The following is an 18,046-nucleotide window of genomic DNA, read 5'->3' on the forward strand; positions in this document are numbered from 1 at the left end:
ATTCACTGGGGCTAATGTTTGAAACACTAAGCCAAGGCTACTCTTTGATTTAAGCTTCAGATGCACAATCTTGGCTTCTGACCACAACATCTATTCATTCTTCCCAGTGTCAGTCATATATTATCATCCATTGTTTTATGTTGTGTGTGATGTGATAGCGAGGCTGGAAGCAAGACAGTGAATTTATTCTTAATCAATCCCAAAGAGCGCTCTTATTGTATATGTGTTTTTTACATTAATGAATGGGGCCTGGGCCACATCTTTGTTCGTTATGCGTGTGATATCACTATTTATTAATGTGTTTCTTGTTTATCCCATCTTCTTGCATTAGGGAGACATGGGACCTGTGGGACAGATTGGCCCGCCAGGACCTAATGGACTGAAGGTAATCTCTCACACACATAGAGATAGAAACTGTTGCCTTCACTGTCTTATTTTTATCAGTTATTGTATATGCAATAAAACAAGAGATTTTTAAGAAGGCCTATTTTAAGCTTTTGAATTTGGATTAGTTACCAGTTATGTGCCGTAAAGATGTACTTTTGATCGAATTTGGCTTTTGAGGTGCCTTTCAACCAGTTTGTTGGTGCTTTTTCCAGGGGGTGCCTGGAAATCCAGGAGAACCAGGACTGAAAGGTGATAAGGTGATCTGAATATTCCTGTTATTGACCTGTGTTTAAGCAGCATGTGATGGATATGTAGTCTTTTGCATCCTACCGTAGATATTTCTGTCCAGAGTTTAGGCCTTAAACAGCATGCTCATTAGGTGTCACCTGCAAATTAACTTATATAAACCTCTGAGGATTGTTTCTATTGGTGTAGATGAGGTTTCCATATGCATATTTTTGTGAAATCTATTATGGAAGCATTTTAATTTAAAGCAGCCAGCCAAGCTATTGAAGAAAATGAAAGAAAAGTAGACAGACATTGTCCTTGAAATTTAAAACAAACAGCAGCATGAAGAGACCACTCAGCACTGATGATTTAAGGAGGTTCAACTAGAAGGCCTTTTAAGGACAGCAGTAAAATCTGGCTGCCTCTACTAAAACCAGAACAGTGCACAATACCTTAATGATGGTAAAGCACAAATAGTCAAATCTGAAAGTGACTGAAAGACCTTCATCAGAGGCCTCATGTTTGAAATTTGGTTTATTGGACACTTCTCACTTTGCATTTGTAATTACTGCAGTTACTCATTATTACTCATTTGTTTTGTGCTGGAACGGCCTGCAAAACATGTGGTGTGACAAACTGCAGCAATGCCTTTCATAATACATACTGACACCACATGGAATAGTTGGCTAATCCAGTAAATAACACTCGCTGTGTGTGGATATTCATAAAGTGTAAACTGCTAATTAGTATTGTCTGTTTAAAAAAAATAAATAAAAGCTTGTATTTGGAAAAGTGGAACATTTCATTCCCCCCTAATGGTTTCCTTTTTTTTTTTCTTTTTTTCTGTCCATACCTCATCCATCCACCTATGTATGCGTGTTCGTCTCCTCCTCTCTCTCTGTCAGGGTGAAATTGGGATTCCTGGAGAGCAAGGGGAGATTGGATTCAAAGGAGACAAGGTACGTCACCTTTGCAACACAGTTGTGCACGCCTCACATGCACACGCTCTCTATCTCACTGCTTTCTGACCTCCTCAGCCACCGTACGGAACGCTACCTGCAGTACACTCGTGTTACACAGCCTTTGTCTTTGCAAAATGACTTTTCCAGATGTCTGCTGTTCAGCTTAAGGAAATTCATGTGTTCACCCTCCACATTTGTCTCTGTGTGTAAGCAAAATTCAAATCCATCACAGAGCAGAGTGGCCTCAAGAGATAGCACAATCTTGAACAGAGAGTCATGCATGTCGAATGTCTGCTTTGCTAGAAAATAAATTAAGCTTCTGATCCTGTCTGACTGTCTCTCTGAGTTTTTAACTTTTGTTTGTATTGGACAGGGTGTCCAGGGGGCCCCAGGTTTACCAGGCATCCGTGGGAAACCGGGACCACAGGTTAGTTCTTGACTGGGAATGTATTCATGAAAACCAGGAATACATTTAACTGTTAAAATGTGGATAAGCAATTAGATAAGCAATAGTTTAGTTTTTGTTTGTTTGTTTGTTTTTGCCTTCATTGGTCCTTAAGCTATTTCCTTAATAGCCTTTGTGCTAACAGTTTGGCCAGAAAACAAAACTCAGACATACCAGTTAACTTAGCAGAAAGCTGAAAACTGCAAGCTCAGCAGTGTCAAAAGGTCCAAAACCTGCACATTATGTAATCTTTAATGTTTAAAGTAGGGTTTTTGTTAATCAACAGTAAACATAACTATTTTTATAGCCTGTTATGTCCAGGACTATTTCTTGGCCTGATGCAACAATTTCCTATCCATGAGGTTTACAAGCATCCATTAGAGTGTCCAGGAAGTCGCTGCTCTTTGCCAGGAAACTGTCACCAGCATTATATCAGGTCAAGTGGCTCTATAGTGTAGTGGTTTCTATAGTTGCCTAACAAGTGAGAGACCCCTAGTCTGATCCTAGAAGGAGGCACAAACCTTTATAGGGTTGCATCAGATGTAAAAGAAATCTGCCAAATCAAACATGTGGAGCTACCCACTGTAGCAATCCCTTGTGAATAATGGAGCAGCTGAAAGTAGCATTTCAGTCTCTCAGGAAGTTAAGTCCAGCTTTACTAACCACACCCAGGACTGATTATGCCAGACTTGCTGAATCAAGAAATCACTTAAACAGAACCTGTCTGACAAAGTTAAGTAGATCTTAAAAAGCAGCACATCATGCCACGATGTAAAGAAACATCTGAGAAACAAAGTCAAGTGGAAAAGGGTTCCAGTAAACCACGGTGAGTGCCATTATTCACAACTTGAAACAGTGGTGAAGCTTCCCAGGAGTGACCGGCCGATCAAAATTACTTCAAGAACACATCAACGACTCATTTAGGCCTCATTTAGGCCTCATTTGCCTCAATTAAGGTCAGAGGTCATGATTAGAAAATAAGAAAGCGACTAGGCAAAAATGGCATCTGTAAAAGAGAGGAGGAAACCACTGCTGACCAAAAAGACACACAAAGACTCGTCTCACATTTGCCATAAAACACCTTGATGAGCCGCAAGACTTTTGAGAAAATATTCTGTGGACTGACGAGACCAACTTTGAATTTTTTGGAAGCTTTGAGTCCCGTTACATCTGGTGTAAAACTAACACAGCATTTCATAAATAACACCATACCAACAATCAAACATGGTGGTGGTAGTGTGATGGTCAGCATTGCTGGTTCAGGATGTGGACAACTTGCTGAGACTTGATTGATCAGTGAGCAGTGCTTTCGTACCTGTTGAGCTCATTTCAAACATAACCTGCTCCTGTCATGCGCCGTGGTGCGCGGGCACGAAAGGATCCAGGCGCAGACTCCGAGCTAACAAAAAGACACTTTAATAAAACAACGAAAGGCGACCCAGGGAAAGTAGAGAGCAAAACAGAAACTAAAAATCCGGGGAAACAATGACACGAGGAAGCCGGGATCGGGACGGCGGGGGGCTGCAATAGAAAGGGGAGATGATTACTAGGGAGCCAGGAAGCGGGGAGAACATATCAGGACTGAGTTAGAGTAGGGCCTTACGATAGAACGGAACCGTGGGAGCTCGGGAGGGAAGTGTGGCAGTCCGTGGGGGCAGGAAGTCCGTGGAATGGCGAGTGGGCCAGGTGAGCACCGCGAGATCCAGTTGAGCCGGAGGACAGGCAGGTAGCAGACGCCGAGTAGAAACCTGGACAGAAGTAGGCAGGTTAAACAAAGTTCCAAGCAGGAGAGAATGCACACTTTTCGTGGAAGTCTGGTTACCACTGTGGGGATGACTACGGACTGGCGTGGAGCATCCGTCAGCGCCGGATTAAGTGGATCTCCGTGTAATCACCGGGATGGAGAGCAGGTGTGCTGGTGATGGCCCAGCCCGGGGGTGTGGCTACCCGAGCATCACGCATTCCACAGACACAGGACCACGGACCATGACAGCTCCAGAAAAAGTTAGGTCTTTTGCCTTGCCAATGCACCCCATTAATAAGTGAACCACATTCATAAAACAGACAAACAAGTGGTAACACTGAAGTTATGGATAAGCCCAAATCCTGCTTCGTAGTACAGGACTCAGCTGCTGGCTGTCCCAAATGCACAGACATTTGCAAATGTCACTGATCCTCTCATCTCATTTTCAGCATGAGTTTTTATTTCTTATCACATCCAACTGTTTCAAGTCTTTCTGTTTTACAGGGAAAGCCAGGAGAGAAAGGTCCCGATGGTACCCCCGGACCTCCGGGCCCTGAGGTTTGTATTTACTCCTTTGTTGTTGCATTTGATGTCTGTATTTCACAGACAGAATAATAATCGATGCCCTTTTTAATCTTGATAGGGTTTTCCTGGTGACATGGGACCACCAGGAGAGAACGGCCTTGAAGGACCAAAGGTTAGTAAAATCATGATCTAAGCTAAGCAGTCCCTAAACTAACTCATGATTCAAAACAGGGACAGAACTTGGCTAGTGCTCCACAGCAACACTGGGAGAGATACAGTGGCTCTTGAGCTAAATTATAACGCCAGCCCCCTAATATTCACATGATGATAATGTTTTTATATTTATATAAGTAGGTGTAATACCACTGCCTTATTTTAGTTTTGAGCATTACTTTTGCTTATACTTGATCATAAACTAAACATCATCTGGAGAAAGTTTCAGTAGATGGTGGCTCAAGAGTTGGCAGTTCGCCTTGTAATCGGAAGGTTGCCGGTTCAGTCTCGGTCGTTGTGTCCTTGGGCAAGACACTTCACCCGTTGCCTACTGGTGGTGCTATACAAATACAGGCCAAGGAACTGTCCGATAACACCGGAGTCATGAGGATTCATCCTCTGGGGCCCATTGTTGTCTGTCTCAAATTTTTATGGCTGTCCATCCAATCTAACTAACAGACCCGTATCATTTTCCCCATAACAGTGCTGCTACTGTGGCTCAAAACACATATGTAAATGCTACAATTACTTTTACAATTGTTTTACTGTCTTTTACCCATCAAGGGAAAACCAGGGGCTAGAGGTTTACCAGGCCCACGAGGGATCCCTGGCTTGGAGGTAAGACTCTCAGACGCCACCCACATAAGAATGACCCCACTGTGCCTGACAGGCATTCAAAGATTTATGGCACAAGGATTTTTTATTTATTTTTTGCTAAGAAACACTTAATGTCCCTAAACATAAGCCATGCTAAGATCAATATCATCTGTTTCCAGGGAGACGAGGGCCCTATTGGACCACCGGGCCTAACAGGACTCGAGGTGAGTTATTGGTTAAACACCTGCTCCTATGAAAATAGAGGATACGAGAGAAAGATAGTCAGGTCTCATGTAGGCCATAAAACAAGGCTCATTACTTTCCACCAGAGTATCGTAAGTTAGAACAACACAATGTGCGCATGTTTGATCAGTGAAAAACAAGGGCTATAATTGCCTGTTTCTGTAGTTGTATCGTATAATTTAGCATGTTTGTCTAAATTGTATCCCATGCAGAAGCATCCTATTTCTATCTGTGGTAAGCTCCTCACCAAAGATAGAGGGAGGGGAAGGGACAGAGCTATCACTTAGACTGTGAAAAGCATTGCAATGTGAGGCTAAATTTGTCCCCAAGCGTGACAATCAACTAAATTAATACTTACTGTTTAAATTAGCGTGGTGTTTGCACCCCAGGGTTAAACTTTTACTACAGAGTAGACAGTAACCTAACCACAAAGACAGAAAGAGCTATACAAGATCAATATGTGGCTTGCTTTAAATCATGTGTTACTCCTTTTAATTCTCAGCCAGCTCCATCGTACGTATTTTAACTTCACAGCTTTAGCTTTATGCATGCGCAACATTCGCTGTGCCACAGTTAGAGAGCATATGAACGGTGATAAAGTAGGCTCTCTTTGTGGGTTTTTCTTGCTTTGGACAAGTCAGAAGTCTTGTGTTCTGTGTCTTACACAGCCTCCTGTAGCCTCAGGAGATTTTACTCATGGTGCATGCAATTCTTGATCATGGCCACTAGGGGGCAATAATTGCAATCACCATGTTTATAGGTGGAACGATTTATAGGTGTCATAAAATGCTTGAAGACAGTAATGGGCCACTGCAGAAGCATAAGATTTGTGATTGTGACTATTAAAATATTTTTGAAATGACTGAAATTTTAAAAAATTATTTTCAGAATAAATATTTGGTCAAGCTTACACTTCACAGCAAAACAAACTCAGATGCTACCTAAGTAATTGTCATCCCATCCTTTCTTCCACTCATCTGCACTTTCTTTCAGCCTAACTCCCTCCACACTCACCCTCCTCCCACCCACTCGCCTGCATCAGACTCTAACCTCCTTTTTGTGCTCCTTCCGAGGGGAAGCGCCGTACGACTCCTCCGGGAGTTGTGATTGATCTCTGGCCAGGTGCCGCAGGTCCTCCTACTCCTCCACCTCATCAGCTAGCTGTCTTTCAGCTTCAGCACAGACTGACACTCTGTATCGCTGCATTAGCCTCTCTCTTTTTTATCCTCTCCCTCATCTCATTTGCTCTTCATTTGTCTCTCTCTCTGCACAATGAATGATCTTCCTCTAATCTAAAAAAGATGATAAGAAGAATTCTTGGAAATCTCTAATTAACTGCAAGAATCTGCCTTCACCCTTTGTATCTTAGAGCCTTATCCAGCACTGCGTTGTATAAGCAGCTGAGCAAACCTGAGTAAAACTTTGGTACCGTTGAGTCACTCAATGAAAAACTATGGCTCAGGCATTCCTGACCTGAAGGTGGTACTACCAGTAAAAAAGTCATTCTATCACTTTTTTTACAGCTCGCCAAAATGTACTGTCAGCAATACCTGTAAACCGCACTGCATATGTACGTGCACGGTGAACCGACCGTTTCCCGCTTCTCTCCTCAAGCTGTCATCTCACAGGAAAAAGATCCTTTATCCTTGCTGAGAATCTGGGATTAACATTAATGATGCGTTCACTGGCAAGTGCATCCCTCATTATTCATCATCCTGTGCTAAAATCTTTCAGGGTAGAATGGGCAGGCAAGGATTCCCTGGGATACTCGGTACAGAGGGAGTTAAGGTGAAAAAAACCCACTTTTATTTATGATTTTTTTTTTATTGCTTTTTTGGCAAAATACATTGAAGAACATTAAATTCATTATTCTAATCTTTTAAGTAATTGCATATTTCTCTCTGCAGGGAGAGGCCGGCATCACTGGAAAAGTTGGACCCATGGGAGAGAGAGTAAGAAACCCTTGGCGGCTTGGCTGCTTTTTACCAATTCATTAATTCAAACATCTATTAATTCATCCATTCAACATGTTTCAGGGCTTGGTGGGCTTCATTGGACCTGTGGGAGAGGCGGGACTGGCAGGAGAGAAGGTAATAATTTGCGGGGGTTTTTTCCCATGAATTTATTTCAATAGTCTTTACAAGATCACGTTGAAGAGAAAACACTGGACTTGTGCAATTTTAGGGAGATCGAGGGGAGATGGGCCTTCCTGGACCACCTGGAGAAAAGGGACCAACGGTAAGACAGAATGACAGCTAGAGTGTGGAGGGCTTTCACACTGAGAAAGAATGACGTTTGAGTCTGTTAAAACGTGACCTCAAGATTACATTTCCAAAGAAGGTATCTTGTCTTTGTTAAAAATCCTAAGAAATGGTCATTTTAGATTAAACTGTGTCTGTTATTCCCATGGGAATATAGTGCTGTGAGGGATTAAGCACACATGTACCACAAGAATATGACAGAATATGTTGGTTTTTTTTCCTCAAAGCACAGCTCAGTCGTCACAGTTCAGGCAGCTTTAAACCCTGTATTCTAAGCAGTGGTTTGGCAATTGACAAGAGGGCTTTAACTGGGGAACAGAGCTTGTAATATTCATTCAAACAAAGGTGGAAATAATTCCAGTGAATCCGTTGTGATATTTTACCTCTGTGATGGTATTAATGGTCAGAAAAGTGCTGACAGTCCTGCTGGAAATTTTTCAAAAGAAAACACAAAAATAGAAAGAGGATATTGGGGTTTTTTTTCAGACATCGCTTGATAATTTCTCTACCGTCTGCAGGACCTCTGAGTAATTCCCTCAGTGTTGTACACTTTCTTTTACCCCAGGGGTGTCAAACATACAGACCGCAGGCCAGAACAGGCCCACCAAAGGAATCCAGTCTGAACCAATGTAGGATTTTGCAGAGTTTAAACGTTATTACAGTAGCCTTTCTTTATAATGACAGTGGAGTGAGACAGTCACTGGGGAAATGGCCGGTTTATTCATTGTCAGTGATTGTAGTCCATTATATTAAAAGAAAGGGTAACATTTAGAGATGTTTTGTTTTTTTTATAGTTTGTTATGCAATGGTTTCACTGGCCTGGCACGCTTGAGATCACATTGGTCTGTATGTGGCCCAGGAACTAAAATTAGTCTGACATCTCTGCTCAGTGGTTAGTACTGTCGCCTCAGGTCCTAAGTTCAAAATGCCATCGAAAATATCACAAGATAAACTCTCCCAAAGGGATTTGACTGAGGTGCCGGCTTAGAGCTCCACACAGTGGCTGCACGCTGCTCTGAATACTGAGGATGCGTTGAGCGTTGAGAGGAAGATCAATAAAGGATAACTTAGCTTAACCTGCTCTTTCAAACAGAGTTCGTCGACTCTTTATCGTGTAGGGTCTTTTACGGACTTGTCTAATGTATGCGACTTGCCGGAGTGGATAAGAATTTAGTCATCATTGTTGCTCAAGCAGAGAAGGTTTTCCTGCTGGCTGACAGCCAGTTAGATTTCTCAGAGGACTTCACCACACACACACATACTCACTCACAAGGAAGTTCTGTGTTGGCCAGCTACAAAACAGAAACAGACCCTCTGGAAAAGTCTGCATCATACAATGTGAGGGGAGCTGACCAGCAGACATCTATAGTCACTAACAGAGTGCTCATACTGTAGGCTTCTTTGTTTTATTCCTGCATGACATCAGAACCGCCTACTGTGCTATAAGTTTGTGTATTGGATAGATTTTTATTGCACTCGGCTGTCTTGAGTAGTTCTGACTGAAGTACTCCCCATTATATAGTTATGCTTTTACAAATGGCCTGGCCAAAAACGAGCTACTATAAAAAAAAAAAATAAGAGAGAGAGAAAAGCAGCCAAAAGTAGTATGTTTTCCTACATAAAATCATCACCTCATGCTGTCTATTTTCTTTCTGTTCCGCTTTCTCTTTCATCGTTACATAAAACGTATTTTCCAGCGGACAGAGCTTTTCTCCAGATGTATGTTTGAACTACCAATGAGGGTGTGAAAGATGGACAATTTATTGCCTCAAACACATCTCAGTGCAATTTGGAGAATGAGTTTGGCCTTTATGTCAACACCTTTCTGCTTAAATAAACTTGCTTTGTAATAGGTGAAAGTGTCAGAATATCATCATTTTGTGTTGTTTTTGTGTTTTTTCCTGATGTGTATCAGTTGTAATCGATGTACTGAGTTTATGTTTATCTATGTTTGCACACCAGGGTCACCCGGGGGGACCAGGTGAGGCCGGACCTACTGGACCACAAGGAAGACCAGTAAGTCACCATCCTTTTGCATATTTTGCACTTTCTTTTTACTCATTCATAGTTGTATATGATCCTCTCTAATCATAGTGGTGACAGTGAGTGGTTACTAACAATAGTAAGTGTCTGTTTCATAGACATTTGAAATATTAATCAATTAACTTTTTCTTATTTTTTTTAAAGTATTTTAATTTCATTCATTCGTAGATTATATTTTAAGTAATTTTAGTTACCCACATTCTGTAGGTTTCTCTGAGCATTATAAAACCTGGCAGCCTCCCGCCGAATGTGCATTACCCTCCTGTCAGTCAAAAGCCCAACACCTATAACCAATTAGAAGCTTCCCCTGCCCCCCGTTCTTTGCCGTGGCCGGCTTTGACAGCGGGCCAATCATTGGTTGAAAGCAGGGGCCACTGAGCCACCAAAACAAATATAAATACGGGGGGTTTGGGGTGCAGCAGGACAGGATTCCAGAGCAGACCCTTTAATTGATGTGAGTGACAGATCTAACAACAAACCCTATAGTATGTTCCCGAGGTCAGGCTGCCCTGCAAGGTCAACAGCCAGGGGGCTCTGTGGTCTGTCAGTGTAAACCTTTGTTTTATCTCTGTCCCTCCCCCTTGTTTTCTCTTTATCCCCCATTTTCCTTTGTTTATCAGGGCCCTCCTGGAGCGACTGGGCCAACTGGTACCAGAGGGCCTAAAGGCTTGCGGGTAAGTCGAAAGGTTCACGTGAGTTTAGTTGGGGGGTTTTTTCTTTGCAGCTTAGGTGTTGACTGGCGTTCTGCAGTCACGGTGTCACAGATCCCAGCCTTGAGAACAGATCATAGACTTGGCAGAAGAGTGTGTATATACACCATTTTCTGTTTTGCATATCCTCTGCTGTGTGTTTATAGGAGATCTGTGCTACTGCTTTCAGAGCTGTTTGGTGAATAAGGTGAAGTGATGTGTGGCGGGATCTGAGCTGATGTTATAGATGTTTTAAAGGACGCGGGTGCTTCTGCACACATATGCAGTTTCAAAGTTGAAGAATTAATGTTTCAGCCTTTTTTGGGGGGGGGGGGCGAACTCATTGTGAGCACTAGAAGAGCTCTGGTGATGTAAACCAAATGCTCTTTTCTTCATTCCATAGAAATGGAACAATAACTGGTGGTTATGGGAACGAGTCATTGTTAGTCCAACATCACTTCTGTTGTGGTTGGAAAATGGGATCTGGCTTTTGTTGCTCATCTGGAAGCTGCTTGCAGATAAATATAGTAAACTGGGGAAGCAGGGTTTATGTTAATGATTAACTAAGATTGGATTGAATTATTCTGCTTTAATAGCAAACTGACACATCACTCACAAATGCCACTGCTGAGGCTTTATAACACGACCCGTGACTAAGGGAGTAAATCCCATCCATCCATCCATCTTCATCCGCTTTATCCGAGGCCGGGTCGCGGGGGCAGCAGCCTAAGCAAAGAGGCCCAGACCTCCCTCTCCCCAGCCACCTCCTCCAAGGCGTTCCCAGGCCAGCCGAGAGATATAATCTCTCCAGCGTGTCCTGGGTCTGCCCCAGGGCCTCCTCCCGGTGGGACATACCTGGAACACCTCACCGGTCACTACGCCCCTACCCATAGGTGAGGGTAGGGGCGTAGATCGACCGGTAAATTGAGAGCTTCGCTTTTACACTCAGCTCCCTCTTCACCACGACGGACCGGTCTAGGTGCATTACTGCAGCTGCAGCCCCAATCCGTCTGTTGATCTCTGGCTCCCTTCTCCCATCACTCGCGAACAAGACCCCGAGATACGTGAAGTCCTCCACTTGGGGCAGGAACTCATCCCCGACCCAGAGTGGGCACTCCACCCTTTTCCGGCTGAGAACCATGGCCTCAGATTTGGAGGTGCTGATCCTCATTCCCGCTGCTTCACACTCGGTTGCGAACCGTTCCAGTGCGAGCTGGAGGCCCTCACCCGATGAAGCCAACAGAACCACATCATCCGCAAAAATCAGAGATGAGATTCTGAGGCCACCAAAGCGAAAGCCCTCCGCCACTTGGCTGCGCCTAGAAATCCTGTCCATAAAAATTATGAACAGAACCGGAGACAAAGGGCAGCCCTGGCGGAGCCCATCACCCACCGGGAACGAGTCTGACTTATTGCCGGCAATGCAAACCAAGCTCTTACAACGGTTGTATAGGGATAGAATGGGGAGTAATTCCCCTGTAATTAAATAGAAATTCAATGGATTTTATTTGAAATTACACTAAAAACACTAGAATAAGTAACAATATTTAAGTACTGCATAAGCAATTATTAGTAGTACGCAATTTCATGCTAAGTTTGCAGAAAAAGAAACAATATTTCATCATCTTACATCATGAACACGCTCTACTTATCATGGTGCAGGCCACATTATGGAGTGGATAATCTTGCCTTTTTACATCGCTTTATTTGATATTCATTATGTTGATGTTTATGATGGATGTTGTCTTATTCTATAATTCCATTAAAATGATGGAGCAAAGTCTAACTTAATTTTTGTTCTTTCGCAATTACTGTGTAAGCAAAACCTTCAAGCTTCCGAGCAGGAAAGGAGATGCTCCTTTCCTGCAAACTACATGGAAGTTAAACCACTTCATAATACATATAGTGTGCTTACAATGTAAGGTAGGGAAACATTGTTTGTTTTTCCACAAAATTACCACGAAATGACTTATGCAGTGCATGAAGTTACTTTCCATGAATAATTTCCTTTTCTATGAAATTCCTGAATTTACTTAAAACTACTCCTGCACTACCTAAAATTACTTACCGATTACTTAAATTTACTGTTTCTTTGTCTCCTTAAAAACCTACTTGTTGCCCTCCTATTCTTTCCCCCTTGTTCGCCCTTTTTCTCCATTTTTAAAAAAATCTCATTATTAGATTTTTGATATATTTTTTATTTTTTGAAACCTCGTGTAAATACATTAGCATTATAAATTGCACTTGTGAAGTTAATACTTATAAAGTGATAGGAGCAGCGAGTTACATTATTTTACACTGCTTAGTACTCTAGAGGAAGTTAGAGCACCTGTGTTTTTTTTTCTCTGTTACGACCTGTTTAACACTTCCCCAGTGTTGTGGCAACAAACTCTATGCAAATAGACTTCAGATAATTAGCAGACACAGATAATGCCAATAACAACACTGCGATTTCTTCAATTTCAGCGTTGCGGGAACAATAAAAAACACATAAAACTCCAGAGTGCTTTCTTGAAAGACGATAACCAGGCAAACAGGGACTAAGACCTGAAATAGTATCTGGATAAATACCATCAAGAGAAATTTCAATCCTCAATAATTGATGTTGCTCATAAAATGTGACATCTGGAACACCATGAAGCAAATAAATTCTTGAAGTCCCACTTAAACATCTGCTTTCAGGTGCAATAATAATGAATTCTGAGTAAGATAATGAGGACAATTTCTATAATTATGTTTACGGTGAGTTTTACTTCACAGTTGTGAACGTACCCTCAGTTTTAGCCTGTTTTTAGTTTGGGAACTTTTTACTGCTTTGGGTCCAATGAGCCAGCTGGAAAGTGGTGTAAAAAAGGGTTGAGCTTCTTCATCTGAAGAATCTATGGGAGATGGGCCTGGCCACGCTCTAAAATCTCAAGTTGTGTTTTCAGTTATTACTAATGTCAGCAGCTTCCACTGCCAATAAATCTGCCTGCTGCTACATGACTTAAATGGTAAATGGTAAATGGCCTGTATTTATATAGCGCTTTTACTAGTCCCTAAGGACCCCAAAGCGCTTTACATATCCAGTCATCCACCCATTCACACACACATTCACACACACATGACTTAGTACGCTGGGTCTTCCAAGACTAGAAACCTGAGCGTAGCAAGCCAGGAGTTACTCTCTCACAGACTCTGTTAGCAGCTGTGATCTTAAGTGTGCGACCGCAGACGCTCATATCTCACCCCCGCTGTCTAAATGTGCACAAGCTCAGTCCCAGCAACAGTTTTTAAAATAAAAAGCTTTTAGTGTATTCAGCATTCACCACGTTTAATGAAGCAAGTAAACACAAACTGATTGGCACGATGAAGTCCGAGCTGACACAAGCAATTTAATGTTCCCGTTGGACAGAAGAAAATGAAGTAAGGCTGTTTTGTAACAGCTCTGTATCAAAGACTTTGTCACGCTTGGATAAAGCATCTTAGTGTGAAATGAGACTGCATACAACTACCATTTGAACAGCATATGTGTTTTAGATTTTCCCTACTTGGATTGAAGCACGAGGCCTTGTGAACTGTGACATCTGGCTCTGCAGAGACTGTTTTCTGACATGCATATATTGTGGGGGAAAAAAAGAGGGAGATAAAACTGCACGCCAACATCAGTCTGTAGGGCGTTAGTGCCACTGCTGTCGTTTTCTGTGTCTGTTTTTATTTTCTAGTTTAAAAAAGAAGAAAAACTCCAGTAAAACTTGCGGATGTCAGCCACAAGGAGTCACCCAATCACGTTTTGTGTCTAATAACTCCTCATGACTTCTAATCACTAGAAATCCTCTGCTAATGTTTTCCATACTGAAGAGTCATCTCATCATCCCTCCCTCTTGGCATCATCCAAGACGGCCAGTTCATATAGATGCTGACTCTCTTGATGTGGTTAATCAAGTTTTAGGCATAAATATGTTTTCTTTGCCTAGATAGAATAAAATATTTTCCGTACATGTCAGCTAATTAGTCTATGTAAACGTAACCAGTGGGTAGCAGGTACCCCAGACAGGAATGTTAATGAGCGGTGCTCATCCAGCTCCATGTATAATAGGCTTATAGCACTTCAGCTAGCGTTGTTCTCCATGGGCCAAACTCCCACTGTGCCCAGTCATCAATCACTCTCACAACAAGGCCTCCTTTGTGGGGCTGTCATGTTATAGGCTTTTTGATTTCCACTCTAAAATGTTTCAATTATCCTGAGAAAGGGGCAGTTAAACGCTCACTCTTTATAGCCACCGAGATCCGATCAGATCCGACTGACCCGTGTGGTGTCACACAGTCACAGTCAGTGAGCATCTTCTCGATGTTAGTGAGCCAGTATCTTCCACAGCGCTGACAACAGATATGGTTTGGATGCAGGTGCAGAGCAGATGGACTGCGCTGGTATACTGCCTGGTTCCTATTTATTTTCACTACTCACAGGACTAGCAGGCCTTTTAGTGGATTTACAATGATTATTTGACAGGTGGATACAAGTAAAGTAAAGAGACAGCTGTTCTAAAAATGTGTGTGTTTAAGTGTGAGCAGTATGCATATGTGCATGCCCTGACTTGTAATTGAAATAGTTTTACATGAAGCCTCTGTGCACATGTACATACATTAACTACAAGCACACAGATATATTTATTTTTGATATTTCCCTGATAAATGCAGGACACTGTAAGTGTTGGTGTCAAAGTGTACAGAGATGTTTGTTTACAGTATGTTGTGGCTTTCTGGCAGTATTACAGTGACCTCTGTTGGTGGAGTGACAGCTGTCTTGTGTTTCAGGGAGCGAAAGGGCCTGACGGTCCAGCTGGAGAGATTGGATTAGAGGGCAAGAAGGTAAGGACGCTGGGATATACTTTTATCAAATCACGCAGACACAATTCAGAAAAAAAGCATATAAGAGAACAAAATTGCTAAATAAGCAACGATCAGCACAAAAAATGGCTACACATCTTCTTTTTTCCATTCTGAAACCTGGAAATATGAAATAAACTGATGTGTCTGGACAGTTGCTAGCGCTCATCCTTCTTCCTCTCTGCAGGGTCCTGATGGTCCTCCAGGAAAATTAGGTTTCCCTGGACCGCAGGTAAAGCTCCTGCGGTACCTTTCTGATTTTCCACTTCTTCCTCTCATGTACTTTTTTGGTGCTTATGTTCCTCCCGAGGAGTGAGACCTCAGCATAATTTAGAGGACATACATGATACCGACAGTGTGGAGACCCACAGTCTGTGGCCTAGATTTACATATATGACAACTTATTGTTCATTTTATTTGATTTTTTTTTTGTTTGTTTTGAGACTTTGAGACTTACTGTATCTGAGCAGCTGTTGCAGTACCTTGTAGTGATCTTTATTTATAGAGATGGTTGTAAATGCAACATGATAGGAATCAGTGTAATAGATTTCACAAAGATACACTTGTTTGTATGGCTAGACAGGCAAATAACATATCGTATGTGTTATTACATCATAAGTTTATAAATACGCACTGTAGAACCGTTTTGTTTTAATTCTTTTTTTTATGTCTTTCCAGGGAAAGCAAGGAGAACCAGGAGAAACCGGACCTAAAGGATTTTCTGTAAGTTCATTATAATCATACATGTGAATGTAGAACAAATACAACTGAGGAAGGTTAGATGAAGTCATGAAACTCCACTCTCTCTATTTTATAGTTGCTGATGTCATTTTCTGAATATACTGTATCTGACATCACACCTGAAATGCAGTGCCATTCTTTTGATTTTTAAATGTGATTTTTAAATTTTCAGGGTATCCAGGGGCCTTCTGGATCTCCAGGGGACAAGGGAATAGCGGGCGAGCCAGTATGAACCTCTTCCATCTTCTCAAATATGTCTCTTGTATTCCTTCATCATCTTTATACCTTTCCTGTTTTGATATCTCCGACCATCCACAGTCTCTTTCCTTCCTTTTCAGTCTTTTGCCGTATTTTCATTGCAGCTCATCAAACTTCCTCTCCCTTCTTCTGAGAGTTTTAATATTAATAATTCTTTTTGGTAGAGTAGTTCACTCTGCCCAGCCCTGTTAGCTCCCATAAGCCAGGAGCTAGTTTATGAGACATTTTTGAGTGCCTATTAAAAATATATTCGCCTGTATTAAATGAAACATTTAATACAGGCGAATTGTCTCATTCTTTGCACATCTGTTCTGTAGTGACAAAAAACAAGATTGATCTTTGAAAAAGAAACTCCGCATTTATAGAAGCGCTAAACTGCTGAACTTGCAGGGAAGTAGACGTGATTGCTATTGCTATAATAGATCCAGTCTTTACTTTAAAAGATTTGCTCTCCTTCTTGTGGCTTTGTTTTATTGAACAGCGGGACAGGCAGAGCACAAATAGAGGCTCAGAAATGTGTCTGTTTGCATGCATACTGACTTTCCCGCAGCAGCACTGGAGACCCCATCCCTCTTTGTTTTCATTAATATGACAGAGTTACAGGCTGATATTCTCCTGTTTCCTGTTTAAGTAGAAAATTGATCACTAACATAATTTCTCTTGCTGTATACTCCACAGAGCAGAGAAAAATCGTATTTTCCATTCATTCTTCACAATTATGTTTCTTGTGCTGCAATCTTGTAGCTAGAAGGGCTGCAATGTACCCTGACATTATTTATGAAGTTTTTGTGCCAAAGCATCAGCATTTAAGAAGCTGGATCAGTGACACAATTAGTCTTTGCATTCAGAGCCAAACTGGGTACTGCAAGCGTGCTGATTTATCAGCCACTGGCACACTCACAGTAAACATCAGCCAGAGGTTCCTTTTTCTTTTTCTTTCTGTGCACATGACAATCTAGTTGATTTTAATTAGGCTGAAACATCTCTATTTCTCTTGTCATTTAGGGACCGGCAGGGCCACGTGGGACTATCGGACCTTTGGGAGAGACTGGTCAAAAGGTGAGAGACCTCGCTTACAGACAAGCGTGGATTCATATTCCACATGCAAAAGGTCACGCTATTTATTTGCATGCACAAAAAGGGTGTTGTGAAAACTAAATGAATAAATATGTGGCATCTGTTCCTCATCCTACCCCAGTAGATCAATAACGCTCTTTAATTTAACCAATCTGTCCGATTTAATCAGTCAGTTACATAACAAAGGGCTCTTTTTTTCCCCTCTCTCTCACCTCTCTCTTTTGCCAATACATACACAAAAGTTGAGATATTATTCATATGAAATGTCAAAGAGTCATCTGCTGTTTTCAAGGGTCCTCCAGGAAAAGTGGGTGAACCAGGACTGCCAGGGGAGCCAGGGGAGAAGGTGAGAGAATAATGTTGTAGTTTTAGCTGGGCGTGCTCTATGTTTTTACTCTGTAGTGGTAAACAGGATATCAAAGTTTAAGAGCTATCTGTGTTTATGTGTCAGGGAGCCATTGGACTTCCTGGGAATATCGGAGAGCAGGGACTAATAGGACAGCGGGTATGTTTATCTGAATTATGCTGTACAGTCTTCTTTGTTCTTGTTTCTTTCATAAGCATAATATATTTATGTGTGTGTGTGTGTGCGTGCGTGCGTGTGTGCGTGTGCGTGCGTGCGTGCGTGCGTGCGTGCGTGTGTGTGTGTGTGTGTGTGTGTGTGTGTGTGCGCGCGCGCGCAGGGAGAGCCAGGTCTAGAGGGAGAAGCTGGTCCGGCTGGTCCTGATGGAACCAAGGTGAGATGTTTTTTCCCTTTCGTGATG

General features: G+C 42.1%; 1 protein-coding gene across 2 annotated transcripts in view; it reads left to right on the top strand.

Moving 5' to 3' along the window:
* col27a1a (collagen, type XXVII, alpha 1a) overlaps positions 1-18,046 on the top strand; it is a 64,269-nt gene that overhangs the window by 39,718 nt on the left and 6,505 nt on the right. For both annotated transcript variants that reach the window (XM_085358408.1, XM_085358409.1), the window contains 22 exons: positions 332-385; positions 600-644; positions 1,521-1,574; positions 1,951-2,004; positions 4,271-4,324; positions 4,410-4,463; positions 5,069-5,122; positions 5,281-5,325; positions 7,079-7,132; positions 7,252-7,296; positions 7,381-7,434; positions 7,529-7,582; positions 9,568-9,621; positions 10,269-10,322; positions 15,135-15,188; positions 15,394-15,438; positions 15,885-15,929; positions 16,120-16,173; positions 17,211-17,264; positions 17,575-17,628; positions 17,734-17,787; positions 17,966-18,019. In XM_085358408.1, coding sequence (XP_085214534.1) covers positions 332-385; positions 600-644; positions 1,521-1,574; positions 1,951-2,004; positions 4,271-4,324; positions 4,410-4,463; positions 5,069-5,122; positions 5,281-5,325; positions 7,079-7,132; positions 7,252-7,296; positions 7,381-7,434; positions 7,529-7,582; positions 9,568-9,621; positions 10,269-10,322; positions 15,135-15,188; positions 15,394-15,438; positions 15,885-15,929; positions 16,120-16,173; positions 17,211-17,264; positions 17,575-17,628; positions 17,734-17,787; positions 17,966-18,019 — 1,143 coding nt within the window. The remainder of the gene's footprint in view (positions 1-331; positions 386-599; positions 645-1,520; positions 1,575-1,950; positions 2,005-4,270; positions 4,325-4,409; positions 4,464-5,068; positions 5,123-5,280; positions 5,326-7,078; positions 7,133-7,251; positions 7,297-7,380; positions 7,435-7,528; positions 7,583-9,567; positions 9,622-10,268; positions 10,323-15,134; positions 15,189-15,393; positions 15,439-15,884; positions 15,930-16,119; positions 16,174-17,210; positions 17,265-17,574; positions 17,629-17,733; positions 17,788-17,965; positions 18,020-18,046) is intronic.

The sequence above is a fragment of the Diplotaxodon limnothrissa genome, linkage group LG7, assembly GCF_057381915.1.
Source record: "Diplotaxodon limnothrissa isolate DT_005_m linkage group LG7, D_limnothrissa_male_GT1.1, whole genome shotgun sequence".
Classification (NCBI taxonomy): Eukaryota; Metazoa; Chordata; class Actinopteri; order Cichliformes; family Cichlidae; genus Diplotaxodon; species Diplotaxodon limnothrissa.